The following is a 21931-nucleotide window of genomic DNA, read 5'->3' on the forward strand; positions in this document are numbered from 1 at the left end:
GGATGGATGTGGCTGCTCCTCTGAAACCCCCTCTTAAACAGTGATTCAATGGGAAACAAACACAGTTTCTTATCTCCTCTTTGCTGGATCAGGCTTTATCAGCTGCAAGCCTGCTGCCGCTGCCATGTTGTGTGATCTGCATCTAACGTGAGGCTACGAGCATTTAAAAATCCACACCGCAGCTGTCCTTTTATCTCACTGCATTGTCTCTCTTCCCCCAGACATCCTCTGCTCCTGTTGGGGCTCTCACATTCAAGCCACACCCCATCGAAGAGGAAGATTTTCTGTTCTTTTGATTGAGATACGGAGCTGTGGCGTCCGGGTTGACACGGAGCCCGGATCACACCTGAAATAGACTTATGTTTGTTTGAACTGTATGAATAAAGTTTCTGTCTCTGGAAAACCCTGAGTGTATCTGTGCAACTTTGTGACCCAAGCATGAGAAGTCTAAAGACCATGTCACATTAGATGACTTTTCTAGAGATTTTTAGCCGTAGCCTTCATTTACATTAATCTTAGAAAGCTGGAGGTAGTTGATGCACAGCTGTGAAGGTCAGTCTCATAATGTGACATATCCAGGCACTCACTCCAACTAGTCCACAACTCACCCTGACAAAAGTAAACGTTTGATTTTGTCTTAAGTCATATAGGTGGGCTCTGTGTGCATGAGAGCTGACAACTAATGAATGATCACCCAGAAGTGCAATTCATATGATACAAAGAAATGAAATAAGGAATGTGAGTGTTTCAATGTCACAATCAGAACAGAATCTTATATGTCTGATGTCTTGTGTTTTACCACAACAGGATGGAGAAACTATGTAAGATTGTGGCTGATCTTGCCATGCCTCTTAAATCTTCGTATAGCACTTTCTCTGTCAGGCAACATACATATTTACAAATAGAAAAGGAGTGAGCTCAACTTTTTGGAAGGACGGCATGCAATTACTAAATTAGGAGGAATTACCCACAATTTTCAGTCAACTGTAGTCTGCAAGTCTCACATATCCTCTGAATAGAACTCCTGTAATGGGACATCAGCTTATGAGAGCTGGTTCTTGGAACACAGCCATTTAAAATCAAAATAAGGATTTCTAATCTTATATTTCCATCATCAAAAAAGAGCCACCCCTGAAGCCAGAAGTTTTACCATGACATGGAAAGTGGATTTGAAGTTCCTTCAGTGAAAATGGCTTAAGTCTGGAATTAGTAAGGTGATTCAGTTTTAGGTTAGAAGAAGTGAGGGCAAGGTTTAGAGTAAATAAAAGAGAGAAAGATAAGGAGAGGTATAGTGGAGGAATAGTAAATAGTACTGAGAAGTGAGCAAGAGGGGAAGCCACCCCACCAGATACACCAAAAGATATCCTGTACGGATATGATTAGAGGAACAACAGGATTGTTTATTTAGTTTTAATTTTCCTTGTTCGTCCTTTGGAAAAACATCAGGAAGTGCCCTTCATGTTCCACAAACACCTGTACATGACGTGTATTGCACAAATGTGTAGTGTATATAGCATTTACTCCTTTTCAATAAATAAAGAGCAAACAATAAAACTGAAAAGATCTGCATATGCTGTATTGGGAGGCCTTTAACTCATTATTTATTTTTAACAGTAAACGTTTCCTGAACAAGGTATGAATGAACAGGTTTAACAAGATAATTTTACATTATACATAGTTTCATTCATTGTCTTTGAATAATATAATAAGTATAACAAGATGATTCTGCTTTATATTATACTAGTTAATCCTGCACCATTTATAATATGTCCTGATTCTATAGTTATGTATTGCAGATTCGTCAGCTAATTATAAGGAATTACCCAGGACAGGGGATGTGGAGCTCCCTCTGCATGCTGCCTCATGGGCTTCCTATAGGTACTTCCTGTGTGTACTGGTGGTACATTTATCTAATCTACAGTTACCATTTAGTTTCAGGATTAATCAAATATCAAACCAAATGAAAAAGATATTTTTAAAGCTTCCTGAGTAAAAACTTTGTTCGACTTTTCTGCTAATTTCCCTTGCAACCCTATCTAAATTAATGAAAATTGCATAACGTTTTATGCAAAACCATCAACAATAACAATCATTCTATGTACTACCTCCTAAGCACAGTAACTGAAATTGAGAAAACGATAATATCGAACTAAAAAATGACTTGTGTACAAAGCAAAAAACTGAATGCATTGTGCTGCATGTGTTACATTAAATAAGTTATTGTAGAAAATGGGATAGATTTGAAAATCAGTCATTCACAATGAAATGCTCTCTTCAGACTGAGAAACAGTGGAGGTGTTCATTTAAAAAATGATCACTTTTGCAGAATTTATTGTGGCACTGGCTGATTGTTGGGAGCTGGGCTTATTGCTAGAATCAGCCAAGTACATTTAATGCAAATTCATTTTTCAGTGCTGACATTCACTTCAGTGTATGCAAACACAGTATATAATGCATGTTATCGCGAATAATGCACACCAAGGAGAATATATGTATTGTTTGACTAATATGGATGTACCAGATGTACATACTTACCTACCTATCCAGTAAAACTCTCATGTTAATTGATGCAATTGGATTGGACATACTTACCTTCCTAGTCACTAAAAATCTCATATCTATACTAATAAAAGGCAAAGCCCTCACTGACTGACTGTCTCACTCATCACTAATTCTCCAACTTCCCATGTAGGTGGAAGGCTGAAATTTGGCAGGCTCATTCCTTACAGCTTACTTACAAAAGTTAGGCAGGTTTCATTTCAAAATTCTACGCGTAATGGTCATAACTGGAACCTACTTTCATATACTGTATACAGCCATAGCAGGCAGCTCAGTCGCCATGTGAGGCGGAGTTGCGTCTTGCGTCTCGCATCATCACACCTCCCACATAATTGAGTGCCTGCCCATTGTCACGCACGTGCGAATAGGGGGCCGCAGACGGACCTAAAACGGTATTGTGAGTTAGTACCCCGTCACACCCTTCTGGCATACGAACTCACGATACCGTTTTAGGTCTGTCCGCGGCCCCCTATTCGCACGTGCGTGATACCATATAAGGTAAATATTCGCGGTGCTTAGGATATTCATAAGTGTGGCTGCTGCAGAAATCAGTACGCATCCCACGTAATTGACTGCATACCTATATAAGGCCATTCTTCGCTGCGGTGTGTTCATTCCTTTCCTTGCTTCTCCAAGGAAGCAGCCTTTTCACAGCTTCTCCACTGTTTTATAAACGAATGACATATAAGGCCGTCCTTTTTCCTTGCTTCGCCAAGGAAGCAGCCTTTTTATTTAATCCACGGGTTCTGCGCTGTTTTATTGTTCGTTTATTACGATTCTTATGGTTATTGTGTTTTATAAACGAACGCCATATAAGGCCATCCTTTTTCCTTGCTTCGCCAAGGAAGCAGCCTTTTTATTTAATTCACGGCTTCTCTGTTGTTGTTTTGTTCATTTATTACGATTGTTATGGTTATTGTGTTATCTGTGTTACATATTGCACGGACATATCAGGCTCACTTTTGATATCCGGAGGGACATTGTGTCTTATGTATTAAATGACTGGGACAGGTTCAAAGTGTGGACTGATGATGGTACAGGAGATAATTATAGTACACAGGAGCACTATAAGACTGAAATGCTTAAGCCCTTCACCTATGGTTCAGCATGTGAGTTGATGGCTGCCGCTTTCAAGTGTACCAAAATGGCCAAATATTTTACACCTTTGGAGAACCGTCAATGCCTCTTAAACATCTTAGATTCACAGGTGACGATTTGAGTAGTGGGCACGTTGATGTTTATGAATGTTTCAACTCTCAAAAGCTGGATGTGAAGTTATCGATGAAGCCGGTTGTATGCTTACATCGCTTGACACATACCGAATGTCACTTCAACACAAATCCAGCTTGAACCAATTATGACAGCAGCAGTCCAAGTTGTGAGAACACAGTAAAAAGGAGGCGTGTCAGACATCATGGTAGATTTTCTGATACAGCTAGACGGAAGCAACTTCGTGTAGCTGCCGCCAAATACTCGCAGAAAAATCCACAAGTTAATAAACACGCTGTGGCTAAATACTCAGAAGCAAATCCACAAGTTCATAGGGACGTTGTGGCTAAATACTCGCAAGCAAATCCACAAGTTCATAGGGACGCTGTCGCTAAATACTCGGAAGCAAATCCACAAGTTAATAGAGACACTGTCACTAAATACTCGGAGGCAAATCCACAAGTTAATAGAGCTTCTGCTTCTAGATACGATCCCAATAATGAAAAGCGGCTCATACGAAAACAACAGGTTTGGCTCAAAAAAGCCAATTGTAGATTTGCGTACGACCCAAACATACTGTACATTATGAATCTGACAAAACAGTACACATTGGATCCATGGATGTTCACTGCGACTACTGTCAAGCTCAGAAGTGGAAATGCGAGTCTCCTGGTTTGTGCTGTAAAGTCTCTCTCACTCCTTTACGTAAGCTTCCTGACCTTCTTGAGGGCCTGTTAAATGGCGAACATCCTCAAAGTGAGCATTTCTTGAACAACATTCGAAAGTACAACAGCACATTTCAAATGACGTCATTTGGTGCTAACCAAATTGTTGAGGGAAATTTTATGCCTTCATTTAAAGCTCAAGGACAAGTGTATCACTTGATTGGCAGTCTTTTACCTATGCCGAGTGAGGAACACAAATTTTTGCAAATTTATTTCATTGGGGACGATGAAAAGGAAGCACAAATGCTCTGCACTAATTTTTCTGGACTTAACATGCCCCTGGTCAAGCAATTACAAAAAATGCTGCATGATTGTAACACTTACATCCAGGACTTCCACTCCACAATGGACAAAGAAAAAATATTCCAGTGCCCACACCCACATTCACTCATTCCTTTAGAAGCCATTAGTCAACTTACATGCACATCAATATATCGCCACAAAATAAATTAAAAAAAATACAAACTGACACTCACCAAAACAAAGGGCTGGGGCTCAAGTTTAATCCCCAGCAACTCCAATTGTAGCACCAAAAAGTACCATTCTGCTATCCTGCCATTTTATGATATTATAAAATAGACATTGCCTGAACAAATGGGGGAAAACTGTCTTTAGAAAATTCAGTCAATTAAATTGTTATCCAGATAAATTGAGAAGAAAACACTGTATGTATTTGTGGTTGATGAGATTCTGCTTTGGCTGGTACAAAACATTGTACATGCCAATCCTTGGGTCAGCCCCAATGCACTCCTGTTGCCTGATGGGAATTGTAGTCCCTATGTCAGCACTGGTTTTTGAGTTACCCCTCTTTCTGATGTGACAAAATTTTAAGCTGGGCCAACAGCAAGGCACATGCTAAATTTAGTGAAAATGTGGCCATTTTTTGTATGATTAGCAAACAACCCGACATCCAAACAGCTTACAGTTTCATTTATATATTCCTCTACAAGATGATTTGTTCATTTTCATTTTTACCTGTCACCCAAATCAAAAGCAAAAGAGAGCTGCAAAATTTCTTTAATAATAATAAGATTTGATTAAAAACAAAATGGCAAAAACAAATCAAATTGGGAGTCTAGTAAGATATGGAAAATGTTTATTGACAAATAAATATAGTATAAAAATAACAATAGTGCACACCACTATTCATATTGAATTCTCTAGTTATAGAATCTCAGATCTTAATGAAAATTCCTAATTATTGTATTAATGATTAATTAATACAATAAAAAACAAATATTTACTTGCAAAAAATATTTCAAAGGCAAAGGATTTCTCCACAACAAAGCATAAAGAGTCTCAGAATCTTTCTTGAACATATATATTCTTCCAAATATAATATGAAAAATAAAAAAACAAAAAAGACTATATTGATAAGAGGGTCCACATCACTAATGTTTTTCAACAATTAGACATGAAATAATTTGTGTCTTTGTCAACAGAGCTATAACTGTCGGAACTGGTGCAAGATGTTGAGCTGTCAAGTCTGAAGAATGTATTTCATAATCTTTAAAATACCCTTCAGCATATTCAGGACACAGTTAGCCCATTAGAACATAGTCGTCACTACAGTCTTCCACGGAGCTGTCTTTTTTCTTTACTGCTGTTATTGTAACTTGAGCATAATCACAGTCATCCATGGAGTCCTTTATTGTTTTGGCTGCTGGCACTGTGACCTGAGCATAAGCACAGGAATCATCTTCATGTTTGATTGGCTGGTCCGTTTTGGAAGAATTGCCATGATCAATTGTAGCATAAAGTAGTTCTTCTTTGGGCATCGTGTTTTCCACCTAGATTTAAGAAAAAAAAATAATATTACAACACATTTTCATCTTTACTATATATTCATGAACATACAGCACATTAGTTTCTCGAATTAACCACTCACTATTCACCAGAGAAACCTGAATCATTAAGCCTACTAATCAAACAGTTAATTGGGTTGGCTGCTGCCTTGCATTTGGTGTGACAAGCTTTCCCATAACCCTGTATTGGAGTAAACTCAGTGAATGAATGAGTTATTGTTACTGCCACCTACACATGTGTTCTGACACAGTGAAATGCAAAGAAACTGATTACATTAAAAGTAAACCACGCAATTTGATTTGCTTTATTTTGTGACAACGGTTTATCTAAAGACGAAAGAACAGGACTTTGAACTCCAGTGGCTGCTTATTCAAACAAAACCCTTTCCATTGCCAACAGCCCTTTCTTTAAAATACAGTGCGTTTCTAGAAGCTATAATATTACACAACATTATTAAACCAACCTAATCCAGCTCAGGGTTGTGGGGGACTATATTAGGCAGCCACCCCTGGACAAAGTGCCAGTCCATCTCAGAGCCTACTCACTCACACTGTTGCACAACATAACATGGCATAACATTCTCAAAACAACTTAATGATTGGAAAGTCAGAGCCTAACCTAGAATCATTCGAAACAAGCAGGAAACACACTAGGGACAGAGTGACAGTTTATCACAGGACATGAGTATGATGTGTTAAAAAAAACTCACTCTAAACGTCTAAAAAAGATTGGCCGGTTATCTGTCAATCTTGTCATTCTGTAAAAAGGCTCAAATAACCATTTGCAATATTGCAGAGCATGTCACTTTACAGTAGTGAAGAAACCCATTTAGTAAATCTGAAAGTATACCTCATTTTTAATAACTAATATAGATCTTTTATTAGCTACATGATTGATCAATTAATTGATTGATTGTCACCTTTGTTCTTTACAGAAATCTGGAACAATCTTTTGAGTCATATAGTTCACGTGTACTTTATAACTTTTGTCGATGATTTACAGTGAGGCAACTAGCTTGATGGATTGGATGGTCTCTTCTTTTGGGTCAAAATTCTCATATTCGTAATTATATGTAATGAGTCACTGCTGACTTTGGTGGAGGTGCTCAGCCAACGTAAGTACACTGTGTCTATTTTAACACTGCCTAGGAAAGTGATGTCATTCATTGCACTACCTGCAGATGTGGTAGATAGGATTAGGAAAAATACAAATGCAAAAAAATCCCCTAATTTGAAATAAACAATGGACATACTGTAGAGAGCTGCAGCTGTTTTTGCTTATAAAAACAAGGCTACCAAGGCAACAAAAAAGGCAGAGAACATTCTACAAAGCTGACAACGTATCGTTTGTACGATGAGAATCTAACTCGAGCCACTGCAGCTCTCACTGCTTTTAAATTCTTTGTACATTTTAATATGGTTTATACCAAACTAATCTGATTCTTCAAATAAATCAGTATAAATGACACTTTTAGTTTTGATTATAAAATTCTGCAGCAAGAACATGACCATTTGGTCAAACAGTAATAATAATAATCCATCCATTATCCAAAATGCTATATCTTAACTACAGGGTCACAGGGATCTGCTGGAGCCAATCCCAGCCAACACAGGGTGCAAGGCAGGAAACAAACCCCGGGCAGAGTGCCAGCCCACCACAGGGCACGCACACACACAAACACCAAGCACACACTAGGGACAATTTAGAATCACCAATACACCTAACCTGCATGTCTTTGGACTGTGGGAGAAAACCGGAGCACCCGGAGGAAACCCACGCAGACACGGAGAAAACATGCAAACTCCACGCAAGGAGGACCTGGGAAGTGAACCTGAGTCTCTTAACTGCGAGGCAGCAGCGCTACCCACCGCACCACTGTGCTGCCACTAATAATAATAATAATACATTTTATTTATAGTATTTCAGAGGTTTCAAGTTTCCTCAAACAGTATCACAATTGTTGGTTCATCTACAGTGGATTAAGAAAGTATTTAAATCCCTTCAATTTTTTTAATAGTTCAATATGTTGCAGCCTTTTGCTGCAGGCATTTAAAATTATTTCCCACACATAATGCAGCACTAATTACCCCAGAATGACAAAGTGAAAACAAAATTTAAAAAATGTTTGCAAATATAGTAAAAATAAAAAACTGAAATATTACATTGACCCTTTACTCAGTTCTTAGTTGAAGCCCCTACAGCCTGGAGTCTTCTTGGGTGTGACGTGACAAGTTTCTCACACCGGATTTCAGGATTCTCTGCCATTCTTTTCTCCGTATCTTCTCAAGCTCTTTCTGGTTGGATGGAAACCTGCTGTGGACAACTAATTTCATGTCTCTCTCGAGAGGTTTGATTAGGTTCAAGTCCAGACTCTGGCCAGGCAACTCAAAAACATTTCAAGAGTTGTCCCTAAGCAACTCCTGTGTTGTTTTTTGCTTTGTGTTTAGGGTCATTGTTTTGTTGAAAGGTAAACCATTGGTCCAATCTGTGATCCAGAGTGCTGTATTTCTTAAGGATATCTTTATACTTTGCTCTGTTAAGCTTTTCCTAAACCGCGTCTAGTCTCCCAATACCTGCTGCTGAATTAACAACTCCACAGCCTGATGCTGCCACCACCACGCTTTATTGGCAGACTGGTAGTCCACAGGTTTCCTTCAGATATAACACTAATCTTAGTTTCATCAGACCAGAGAATCTTGTTTCTCACAGTCTGAGAATCCTTTAGGTGACTTTTTGCAAACTCTTTGGCTTTCTTGTTTCTTTTGCTAATGACAGGCTTCTGTCTGCCCACTCTGTCATAAAGCTCAGATAAATGGAGTGTTGCTGTGATGGTCATTCTTTGGGAATCTTCTTCCATTTCCACACATATTCTCTGAAACTCTGCCAAGATTGACCATTAGCATGTCAGTTACCTCTCTTACCATGGGCCTTGTCTCACAATTGCTCAGATTGGCCACAAGTCCAGCTCTAGCAGTAGTTGTGGTTGTTCCAAACTTCTACCACTTAAGAATAATGATGGCAACTGTGCTTTTAGGAACCTTCAATGCTGCAGGATTTTTTGTAACCTTCCCCAGATCTGTGCCTCACCACAGTCTTGTCTCTAAGCTCTGCAGGCAGTCCCATTGACCTCATGGCTTGGTTTATGCTCTGATACGCATTGTCAGCCGTCAGACCCTCTATAGACAGGTGTGTGCCTTTCCAATGTCCAATCGATTCAACTGGCTACAAGTGGACCCCAAACAAGATGTAGAAGCATTTTAACAATGATCAACAGAATGGGATGCACCTGAGCCAAAATTCAAGTGTCACAGCAAAGTGGCTGAATATTGGTGTCAGTGTGATATTTCAGTTATTTTATTATTAAAAAAATATATATATATATTCTGAAAACCTGTTTTCACTTTCATTCTATCATTCTGGGGTATTGTGTGTTGCTTGATGTTGGAAAAATAATTTAAATTACTTTAATACAAGGCTATAACACAGCAAAATGTGGGTAAAATGTTATGGGGTCTGAATACTTTCTGAATCCACTCTATGTGCAAGTGTCATATTGATAAAAGCCACTCTCTGCCTTCATATCTCCTTGTGGGAATAAAAGGCGAAGTGCTGTTAAGTGTCAGTCTCACACCAACACATTTTATTGGGCAGTGTGGCACACATCTGGAGTTCAGTTGATATGCTTGCGAAGAAATTGGCCTTTTATCTCCTCATCATCCTTGCAAGTTGATTAATTGAAACAGAAGAAAGTTCAAGAAAGAAAAGGTTTGCTATTTAAAATTATGAGTCATATGATTGGTGTGGTCATGCCAAAATGCTAAGTGTGAGGATAACAGGAAATATACATTTTCCTTAAATAGTTGAGATCTTATTTAAAATGGGTTGCTCTTCTAAGTGAACACCCTTTAAAATGTATTTGTTCTTAATTATTGGGAAGATGTCAGTTGTGTTTGTTTAGAGACCTCTCCTTTCCATATAGATTCTTTGCTTTGTTTATCAAATGTCAATATCTAACAACAAACAAGTCCCTGTACATTTTAAAAGTCTCAATTAATTAGTAAAACATAAGCAAATTCTGAAAATTTACATAAATGTGGGTATTCATTGAAAATTTCACAATGGTAGCTCGTGACGAGTGAAAAAGTCAGGTTTAGATTCATACACAGCTTCACAAAACTGACACTAAAATAAACTTTGTGGTTGATTTTGCAATTGTGAAATGTGAAGCTCACTAAAGAGTTTTTGGAACTTTAAAAGGTTTTTTTGGGTGGTGGGGTGGGAAAGAAGGAATACCGCTCTCTAAAACCTCGTTCACGCTTCTGAGTTTACCTGCGTGGTTTTCTGCAGCTGCATAAAGCACATAATCCATTCCAGCTGGTGAAATCAGTTTTATTTATACCTCTCATTCACATCATTGTGGAGGAGTGCAGTACATTTTTTTGAAACTGCTACATAAATTCCACATGAAGACACACCAAAATGCACCACTGTGCAAATTACTATGCTTTCTCAACAGGAAAACACTACATGGAAAGTCACCACTGATAATCCCACCTCTTCTACCCACCCTTGCCCCCAAAACATCCTCCCAAACATCCATCCTATTATCTAGCAGTCACCTCAAGACACATTTTATTGTATTAATTTTTGTGAGAAACAAAATGCTGAGGTTTCCTGCAAATTCACTTCTTATATATAAACTTCTACAGTGTGTGTCTGTCTGGCCTGGAAGTGAGAGGTGGAGTCGGACTAAGGGCTCCACCTCCGAGGATATTCAAGCGAGGCTAGCACGTCAGCAAAACGAAACATCCAAAGAGAGAGTGACTCGCTTATCTGCTATTAAAGAAGCGAGACGAGCACATCGTCAAAACAGTATCCCTTTTCATTTTTCTCCAACCACTAATACACAAGTGAGGTGAACACATTGTCAAAACGTTGTCCCTTTTACTTTTCCTCCTGCTGCTAATGCACAAACTACGTGAGTTCGTCGGCAAAACAAAACCTCCTAGGAGGGAGATGCCCAGAGTACTTCCTTTCAATTACCTGACATCTCTACAATTCAATTTTTTTCTGATGATTTCAATAGTTTCTAGGAGCCTGTGCATTTTACAGCTCAGGCTTAGACAGCTAGTATTATATAAATTGTTTAACTCATCTCCAATGGTAATGTTGTAAAGCCTACAGTATGTAGACGAATAACAATCATCTGGATATTTTACTTTATATAGTCCATTTGATAACTCTGCTACTCAGAATGAAGAAACAGTCTTCAAGTGAGTTGGGGCTAAAGTGGCCAGATGTCCAGCTTCAGGTCAGGTAGTCTGGTTTTTCAGCACCCTGTCCTCTGGCCAGAACAAAGTCTAGATGGATTCCAGTCTGTACTCTCCTTTTACTATTGATATTATTATTTAACATGTTACAAATAAAACATCTTATATTTCACTGGTTTAACACAGTCAGGGAAGTAGGGTCTCTTAACAGATTGCAAAGTCAAATGAACAGTTAGATAGATAGATAGATAGATAGATAGATAGATAGATAGATAGATAGATAGATAGATAGATAGATAGATAGATAGATAGATAGATAGATAGAAACTTTATTAATCCCCAAGGGGAAATTCATATACTCCAGCAGCAGCATACTGATTAAAAAAAATCTAGCCAATCTAGCTATAGCTGCATACACTCTTTAGAAAATGTGAAAATGAAAGCCTCTTCCAGTTCAAAGTGATATATAAATATTAATTTTAAAGTTCTGGAAAGATGAATTCCATGCATTTCTGCAGGCTTTATCCATGTGATGTGGATTTTGACAATTTGAAGGCAGAGCTTCAAACCAGTATGACCTTCACATAAGCATTTAGCAAACCCTTAGCCTGCAGGAAATTCTTGGTGGTGTATCTTTGGGTTTTTCATACACTTTGGTTTTCTCTCAGGTCAGATTTCACTTCAGACTAAATTCAGCTCTGTAATATGGTTATGGTTTTCATTTTGTGTCTTGTCAGTTTCTGTCATGCGTAGTGTCCTCCATTTTGGAGTCATGAAAGTGGCCAATCCTAAACATGAGTTATCCGGTGCAAAAAAACACTGATGTTTTAATAGGGCTTAAACTAGTGCACTTATAGTAGAACAATCTTTTCACTAAAGAACATACCAATCTGAGGGAATATCCCGCAGAAAGCACTGTCCACTCTGTGCCATCCTGTGGCAGCATGTTGTATGTTGGTTAAACTTGGAAATAACAATTTCATTGCATTCTGTAACATGACACTGATTCGAAACTGAATCGATTTATTCGTTAAATCAGAACCTTACATTTTGAAAGAGCCAACGTCATTGGTTACCTGTATGTGGCTACTATGGAAGTTCCAAGTACCACACAACACTCAGCTTTACGGACTTTGTCTTCATGGTTTCTGTACTCAGATAAGAAAAATTCTGAGAAAAATGAAAAGAAACCTGATTTTATTTATAGCACAGGTTGACGTGATTACTGTCTTCTTGTTCACTTTACTTTACTTTACATTTACTTTAACATGGCCTTTTTATAACTTCATTTTAATCTTAATTTAACTTAATCCTGATACTCTATATGTTCAATTTCCTCAAAATAACTATTCATGGTGGCTCTAAAATCGGTACGATCCCTACTCTCTTTTCTGTTTCTTTTTCTGGTTTCTTACGGAAAACCGGAAACCTACTCAAAGCTTCATGATGCTCCAACAATGATGGACAGATTAAAAGGCAGAAGTCTACGTCACCATCATCATCATCATCAAGCCCTTCCGTGAGAATCCTAAATCCAAAGAGGACTGTTTCATTCATGTTAGGTAGCATGCCCAGAGGGGACTGGGCGGTCTCATGGTCTGGAATCTCTACAGATTTTATTTTTTCTCCAGCCGTCTGGAGTTTTTTTGTTTTTCTGTCCCCCCTGGCCATTGAACCTTACTCTTATTCGATGTTAATTAATGTTGATTTATTTTGTTTTATAATTGTGTCTTTCATTTTTCTATTCTTTAATATGTAAAGCACTTTGAGCTACTGTTTGTATGAAAATGTGCTATATAAATAAATGTTGTTGTTGTTGTTCACACTTGAGAGGCAATGCTTAAAAATTTCAATGACAGGAGCAGGAGAATAATTTCTGAGGTAAAAAGACTACCCAAATGCAATCAAGTGTGAATCGGAGGGGAGAGGCAGTAGCTCACACATGGTTTCCAGCTTTCAATAGCTTTGCTTGTGGCAGTAAATTTGGGACCTTTTATTTAAGAAAACAAATAGAAATATTATTGATCTTTTTTTCTGAATGGAATTTTAGGCCTATAATAATATGGATATTTGTTGTGCAGCTATTTAGGAAAGGTGAAGGAATGACAGGAGCCCAATGCAAACATGAAATAATTAAAACTTTAAAGCACAATGCCCATTGCTTTGGTGAGAGTTGTAGTTGTTAATGTGTTCAGTAATATTTATTGTTAGATATAATTTAAAATAATCATGTCTATCTTGTTACAATATAATAGTATAGTAGAGTGTCATATAGTATGGCTGTGAGAAAACTTTTTTTATTTTAGAGCAGGCAGTACTTGCCAAGGGAACTGAGTAGCAGGGTGGGTGGTAAACGGCTACCAGAGAGAAAGATGAGAGTTGATTTGAGGACTTGGAGTTGAGCTCTACAACAAGGCTTGAAATATAATTTAAGAGAAAGATAGGAGAGCACCAGACACAATGAAGGTGAGATTGCATTTTATTATTTTAATGGTATCATTGTGACCCAGACAGCAGATTTGTTAGGGAACCATTTGCAACAGGATGTTCTAAATAAACTACTCGTTTTTGCTTATTCAAGCAATCTGTACGACATCATTCTGGAAAATCATCACTCTATACCTGAGATCAATTAGCATGTAAGTTTTCTCTGGCTCCTGCCTCCCTCCAGCACATTTTATTTTCAATTTTATTTAAATTGTGTAGAATCTGTAAATGTCAGGCATCTATAAATGCAGGCACATGTTTGAAAGTAGCAGGTGATGAATTCATGTTAAGAAAGCATTCAAGGTGCAGGAGAGAATTCACAACAAAATTAAATAATTCACTCCATTCTTGCCACTTTGATTTCAGACTCCATATCTTACGGTTCATAACAAGATAATTAAATAATCACTTTTCATTTGCTACTTTGATTATAAAGCCAGTGCCTAGCAGTAGGGTGAGTAGGAGTGTTCAAGAGTGATTACAGAAAGCCCCTCAGACATTCATCACAAATGCACAAATAACTGCGCCATGTCTGTGCCGTCTGTTGCTTCATCAGTGACTAGGAATATATAACCAGTCTGACTGGCAGCATTTATTTATCATGTATCTGAATGATGCATTAGCAAGTATCCGTATAGCTTGTTACTTATTCTTTTTGAGTTAGTGAACAGGTGACTATTTTGCTTCTGAAGGCAGTGCTAAATCAAATTATATTCTTCATGATAGCAACTGTTTCTAAGAGATCATTTTTGGTTGATTGATTATTGAAGACATTCTGACAGAGACATTTTTTGCTAGCTAAATTTGATATGAATTTTGAATATTTCTTCCTATTATGATCATGCATGGCTCATGAAACTAAAATCATGTCTTCACCTTCAAAAATAAAAAGGCCCAACATATCATTCTCAAAATTGAAGAGAGTACCCATAAAATCCCTGGCCTAAAATAAAAAAAATATTAATTATGATTTTTTTTAGTAAATAGGTGATTCTAATTTCAAACAAAAAGGTATGAAAATATTACCTCAAAGAGGCAGATGCAACTCAAAGATGAACAACAATCAAAACAAAATCAAAAATCAAAACCAACGGCTGAACATCCAAAGTCAAAGATCAAAAATGAGAACTTTAAAATACAGGGAGATGCAAAGGATTACAGCAAGACATCAGTAGGTGGATACTAATATCTCAGCGATAGTGCTGAGACAACACCAGTGTTATTTACAGGCAGATGGCATTCCCTACAATTGTAGCTTTGAGGGGTCCTGCCCCCTTAGATTATAAATACTATGAATGACCATAGGTTACATATACTAAAAATGAGGAAAATAAAAAGCATCAAAAATTAAAAGACCCAAAGAAAATTGCATAATGATTGATAAGCAGAAAAAAATTAAAAGAGAAAAAATTGACTAAAAATGTATTGTTCCTAAATTCTAAAAAGGGAACTTTGGCCAAACCATGACATTTCCTGGCTAATGAGTAAACGTTATGTGATTGTAGACACCTAATGCTGACTTTCATTAGAAATAAATGTGAATTTGAATACTTGGGTTAGGCTATTTAGAATGATGATAACACCAGGATGAACTGATTGCAACATATGCCTGATGATTCTTATCTTGCATAGATCTAAACTTGACCGGTTTGAACTAACTTTACGCATGTGTGATGAGAATGAGTAGCTGATTGGATCAGAGAATCCAGGAGTGAAACTGTTAAAGTGTGTGCTTTGTTTCTTTGTGTGCGTGTATGTAGGCGGATATTTGCCTTCATGAAGTATGCCCTGGGTCAGATTTATCTGACAAACCCTACTCTATACTATACTATATTATACTTTACTATGCCACACTGTACTATTATATAATATACAATAATACTGTAAAAATGACAGAACATTAATACCTGAAAAATGAAAAAGCGACAGTGCAATCCCTCATTCATTATACCATCATCTGCACAATATCTAAATTACATTTTTAACATTTCATTTTTTTATATATAGTTTACTATTCCCAGAGGGGTCCTTCATTGTACAGCACCCCTGGAGTCATTTTCAGACTAATGGCCTTGCTCAAGGGCTCAGCGGAGTAAGATCCCTTCTGGCAGGAATGGAATTTGCACCAGCAGCCCTCCAAATACCAGCACAGAGCCACCAATTCACTCATTTTTTTCTTCATTAATGTTACAGTAGAAAACAGAATATTTGTAAATGTAGCAATGATCTATTGAATGTAGTCAATGATTTCCTGAATAGAAAATAAATAACTAACTTTTATATCTTGGCTTGCAATCTGGGATTTATACCTTAATGTGCATCTATATTAATTTCATGTCTTGACAAAGAAGCATCATAGAAAAATAACTCAATCTCAGATTTGTTACTTATATACAGTATATATAGGATATTCAATGCAGTCATTTTTTTCATAAATTATTTGATTAAATTTGTAAAAGTTTAACCACCAAACTGTTTATTGAAAATTGTTTATAGTCTTTCCCATTCATGCTGTGCACATTTGCTGAGTCTACAATTATCCCATTTAGTGCTTCCTGTAAGCCATTTAAATAAATGAAGAAACAATAACAAATTAAATTAATAAAATGAATATATATATATATATATATATATATATATATATATATATATATATATATATATATATATATATATATAATTCAAAGTAAATAATTACTTTCTCAAAAAGATACAAGATAAAAAGAAGGAAAACTTACAGGTTTTACATCTGCATAGAATGTTTCTTCTCCTAAAATGACAAAATCATAATCAATGAGCTGGTTGTAATGTAACTAATGAATTTATTACACACTGTGAAAATTATAACAGCAAGTTAAAAAAGTTTATTGCAGCTTACATAGATTTTTTGTGCATATTGATTCCATGTTTTTACAGTGCAAGCACTGGCCTAATAACTTGCTTCATCTCCAAAATAAATACATTAAAAAATGTAACCCTTTTCTGTTGCTTCCTATATGTTGATCTGAAAGCAGCTGTCTACTGTATGTTAAGCATTGATTATTTAATTGATGTATGTAAGATATGCTGTACACCTAAAAAAAAAAAAAAAAGAAAGTGGGTCTTTGTTGTGTCAAAACAGCAAAATGATAACAGGCAGAAACATTACAAAGAGATTATTTGCATGTTTGAGTTTCAGTTAGTGGGCAGAATCTCAATATGCAAATATAAGAATCATCAACTTTAAAGACTCAAACTTAAAGAACCAAAAGTTGTTTATTGTAATAACAAAAAATCAACATGTCGTCTAGTTTGAGACACAGATGTCAGAAGTACATTTGTAAATTGACAGTTAGACTTTTGGGTATATGCACTCATAAATGCATCTCAGTGATATGTGATTTGAGCCCAAAGTATTACACCAAATAGAATGTGGATCCAGTGAAACATGAGGAGATCTGTGGCTGAAGGCACTTAACTTGAAAAAATGTTACATGTGCGCGTTACACTTCACAGAAAAGAAGCCAACAGATTGCCAGCCCAAGCTAAAAAAGTGATTTGGTACGATACCCCCATTTTCAACAAGCAGAGAGCATGTGGGGATCATTGGTTTAACAGTTTGCCAATTTACTGCCAGGAAGTACAAAGTGACAGGCCACAAAGGCTGTGTTAGCCGACCAGGAGATGTAAACAAATATCAAAAACAGGAAAAAGTTAAACCTGGGAGAATGATATACAAAATGTTAAATATGAAAATACAAAATGTGAAATATCGGTATACAGCATCAAGCCCACCCTGCCTCAGCCACGGCAAAACGTTTCAAAGACTTTCCTGTATGGACCTCGCAGTTCAGAAACAGTCAATCAGTCCATCAGGTGCTCCTTGTAGAACTGTTTGCACTTATAAGTACAATCACCCCACTGTAAACTTGCACCTCAGTTATAATATTGCACAACCTACGCCACTTTATAAAGCGCGTATTTACATATGATGACGATAAAATTTTTAAGATGAAATGCAGCAAAATATGTTGATTATATTATATAGATAAAACTTTAACTTCATTTAAATAATCTGTGCTGTTAATAATTAAACATGTGAGGACACGGTTCTGTAGCGCTAGCTAATTCACGGATTGATCCTACCTTGTGCTGTATTCTTTCTGGGGCTGACGCGACAGTAGAAGGATAGATGGATAGAATAATTAAACTTGTACTACAAAGATATTTCGATGTTCGTTAAAAGTTTTGAAGAATCGTCGTTGTAAGCTTACAGATGGCTTAACGTCTATTACAGAGCTGATTGTGTGGCGATTAGGTATGTGGAGAAAGAAAAGTAAGGATAGGAATTAGAGAGTAGTATGTTTGAAAGAGATAGTACTGCTACAATAATTTCATCGAAGGTCGAGCACAATCACACACCATATTCCCCTGTTTAATAACATGCTTTAACTCCTATCATCATGAAAAAGATATCATGTATACATCTCAGTATTTTAATTATCTAGAGAGCTGTAATATCACGAATTTAATGGATTCTGTGTCCTGTCAGAGAAAGAGAAAGTGGAAGCACGTAGTGATTCACACACATAAAGCAAAAGATCAAATATCAAACAAAGCATTTAATGTGCAAATTTAATTACGATGTGATTTAAGAAACTTGTTAATTAAATTATTTTAAGATGAAGTTAATGATGTTCTACTTTAATGACAAAATAAACTACGTAATTAAAGTGGAAATTTCGAGATTGAAGTTGACATTTCGTGCTTTTTTCCTACTGTGTGCCTTTTTTTTTCTCTGTACCCTAATAAGCTTTCATATGAAACTCAGACGGTGGGCTGCAACTCGCCTTTTCACAGCGACTTTGATATGTGACTTCTTTTTTACTTTGGGCACTGTGCGACTATGTCAGGTGATCAGCTACCTTTTGTTGTTTATACCACTGTTTAAACCAACAAATAGTATGTTTTTCCTTTGCCTCCACTTGGTATTCGCTGAAATTCTTATATTTTCCTATTGTCTTTTCACAGAAGGCTGAGATTAAGGGCAATTGATATAGATTTGCATATTCAAAGAGGCGTAATTCTGGGAGGAGTTGGGAGCGGGGACAGAAAGCGCGTGCAGGAGCGTTACTTTTCAAGCTGACCGGGATTTATGGAGTGGAAGAACGTGGAAGTTGGAGTACACACAGATTCCTGCATCTAGATTTTTCTGTGCGTAAGCACATTTTAGCTTTTGTGCTTATGTCATGTTATAGTGCGAATTCTACGCATGGCGTTATATATGAGGGCCCTGGTTTCTGGAGTAGGCACCTAACAAAGAGTCAAAGTAACCAACCAACTCTTCTTTAAAACAACTTTGTCCTATAGATGTCAACATGACATTGCAATCTTTTCAAAATAAGAAAATAAAATAACTTTTTAAATTACACAATACTGGTGAAAAAGGAATCTTCTTCTTCTGTAACCATTCCCATTTTTATATGGGGTTGCTATTTTTTTGACTAGACTTCTCCAATAGAGGTTTCTGTGTGATGCCTTTCCTGATGCCTGTCCTCCCCATTTATCTAGGCTTGGGAACAGCTCCATAAAAGTAAATTCACTTCAATTCAAAAAATGCCAGAATAATAAAGAAAATAAAATCTTAAATTCCTGAAAAAAATATCAACATGAAGTGCAACAAATAACATGGCTTCCACTTCACATTTTTGTGCCACACCCACACTGTTTCAGCGTGAATCATATGGTATATGTATATAAGGTTCATTACTTGATGCTATGGATTGTTCCTTCACAACTAATAGCTGTGTAATTCAAATTAAAGGCTTTGTTGCAGCAGTTTAGAAGTCCAAACCCTATGTATTCTCTAAGTTAATTGATGATTTTGAAGTTCATAATTTAGACATTGTTCAAATCTGTGTTGCTGTATTTTGGAAGATGATGCTGCCAAAAGGGATCATAATGATCAAACGGGAAATGGGACAGACCAGGCACCAAGTAGCGCTAATGCAGAGACTCACAGAATAATTCAGTTTTCCAGAGTACACATACACTGCTTTTAGCTTACCCAACTATCGCAAAGCAGTTCAATGTGGCAGCACAAACGTACCTCTTGCTAGATCAGTTTCGAGGAAAATTGAATGCTTGAGGGTGTACTCAGCATTAAAGTAAAATTATAGTTACGAAGAAAACAGCCTTACCTTTGAGAAAATGCTGCGGCTTTGCCATATGATTTTCACCATCCAGCAATGCCCAGTCACCCTCTGTTTCCACAACGGTCTACAGCTGAATTAGCAACCACACAATATGTTTCTTTTCCAATTTATACCTCCAATCTCAAAACAAAAAATCCATGCTGTTAACTGGGTTTAGGAAAACGAGACCCATTTTCGTGCTGTGGAAGTAGTGGTATACTTTAGAACTCTTGTAATTTCTCATGTCTCTCACTATTCACTTAAAACATTAAACAAAGTAATCACAGGCCACAGGCGGCCAGTTACACAAATTGTCCTCCTTTTTTTGATAGCTGATGACAAAGGCTGGTGTTTGAGTACCAAAAAGCTAACTAAACCAATTGTGAAAACCAAAACACGTCAAAATCACATTGCAATAAGGTTTCAAACTGACTTATTTCCTTTGTTCTTAACTCTTCTTCCAGGAATGATGGAATATGCAGGCAATGAGGGTGAGGAAAAAGAACCAAGAGATGAACACAAATACCAAAAATAAAAATACTAAAAGCAAAGCAAGAGTCAAAACTATAACAACTATCGATTTTGCAAATAAACACAGTCAAAACATAAACCAAGCAAGTAGAACCTAATCAAAAGTCATTTGTCACTAAAATTCTAATCAAAGTTGGACAAAGACTGTAGCGTGTCACCAGCTTAAATGACCTAATACTCAAGATGTTATGTACTGCAACCTCCAGGGGAACTCACACACGGCAACAGACAGCAGTGTTTTAAGACTATCTCACTATGTTGTAGCCTTCATTTACATAATTTTAGTGACAGTTGGTGGTCCGCATTTGTGAAATGTAGTCACCTAAGGTGACATATCCTTTGACTCATTCCAACTAGTCCATGACAGGTTTAATTTAGTCTTTAATCATACAAGCAAGCTGTGTGTGCATGACAGTTAACAATTAATGAATGCTCATTAGGATATAACAATGCATATTATGCAGTGATGATAAGTAAGAAATGCAGGTGTTTTGGGCCCCTCAAACAGAAGAAAAGCCTATCTATCTCACTTCTCACGTTTATGAACCACGATAGAATGGGTGAAAAAAGAACAAAGATTGCAGCCAAACTTGTCGTAGCTGCTAATCCTTTGTATAGCAATTGCTCCATCAGGCAGCACACTACTGGCTGTCAGAAAACAGGGTGAGCGCGACTGCAGGAAGGTTGGTAAATGTGACAGGGTCATCAGTGTTCAGTAAATTTACATTGTCCATCGATTAGATTCAGAAACTGCAGTTGACAAATCTGACACACACCATGACTATAATTTGTATAATGTGACATAAGTTTTAGTGAGAAGACCCTAAAATGGTAGCACCCACTGACAAAAAAGGGGCATTAGAATAAAAATGTAATAGTAAAATACATGTCTCAAGACTAAAGAGAAACAAAAAATGACAGTGAAACTAAAAGCAGCATAGTTTTGAGACATAAAAATATAAAGTGTCAAAAAAATGTATTAAGCCAATGACAAATATACAAATTACTGGAATTGACAACAATAACTAGTTTAATACTTTAACAAGTCTTTATTGTTTTCATTTTTAGAAACTGATCCTGAACTATGATGACAAGTTGTTGTGTGCCGCCATCCTATACAGGCAGAGTGTGATGACAAGACATGTCAGATGATCTCCTTGTCACCTGACTG

At 36.9% G+C, this 21931-nt stretch overlaps 1 protein-coding gene across 1 annotated transcript in view; it reads right to left on the minus strand.

Annotated features, from left to right (window-relative positions):
* Window positions 1-5572: 5572 nt before the first annotated feature.
* si:ch211-214p13.7 overlaps window positions 5573-21931 on the minus strand; it is a 60918-nt gene continuing 44559 nt past the window's right edge. Inside the window, exons 3-4 of the mRNA XM_039743657.1 lie at window positions 16795-16826; window positions 5573-6283 (exon numbers count right to left, since the gene is read on the minus strand). Coding sequence (XP_039599591.1) covers window positions 6035-6283; window positions 16795-16826 — 281 coding nt within the window. The 3' untranslated portion in view covers window positions 5573-6034. The remainder of the gene's footprint in view (window positions 6284-16794; window positions 16827-21931) is intronic.

The sequence above is a fragment of the Polypterus senegalus genome, chromosome 2 (genome assembly GCF_016835505.1).
Source record: "Polypterus senegalus isolate Bchr_013 chromosome 2, ASM1683550v1, whole genome shotgun sequence".
NCBI lineage: Eukaryota > Metazoa > Chordata > Cladistia > Polypteriformes > Polypteridae > Polypterus > Polypterus senegalus.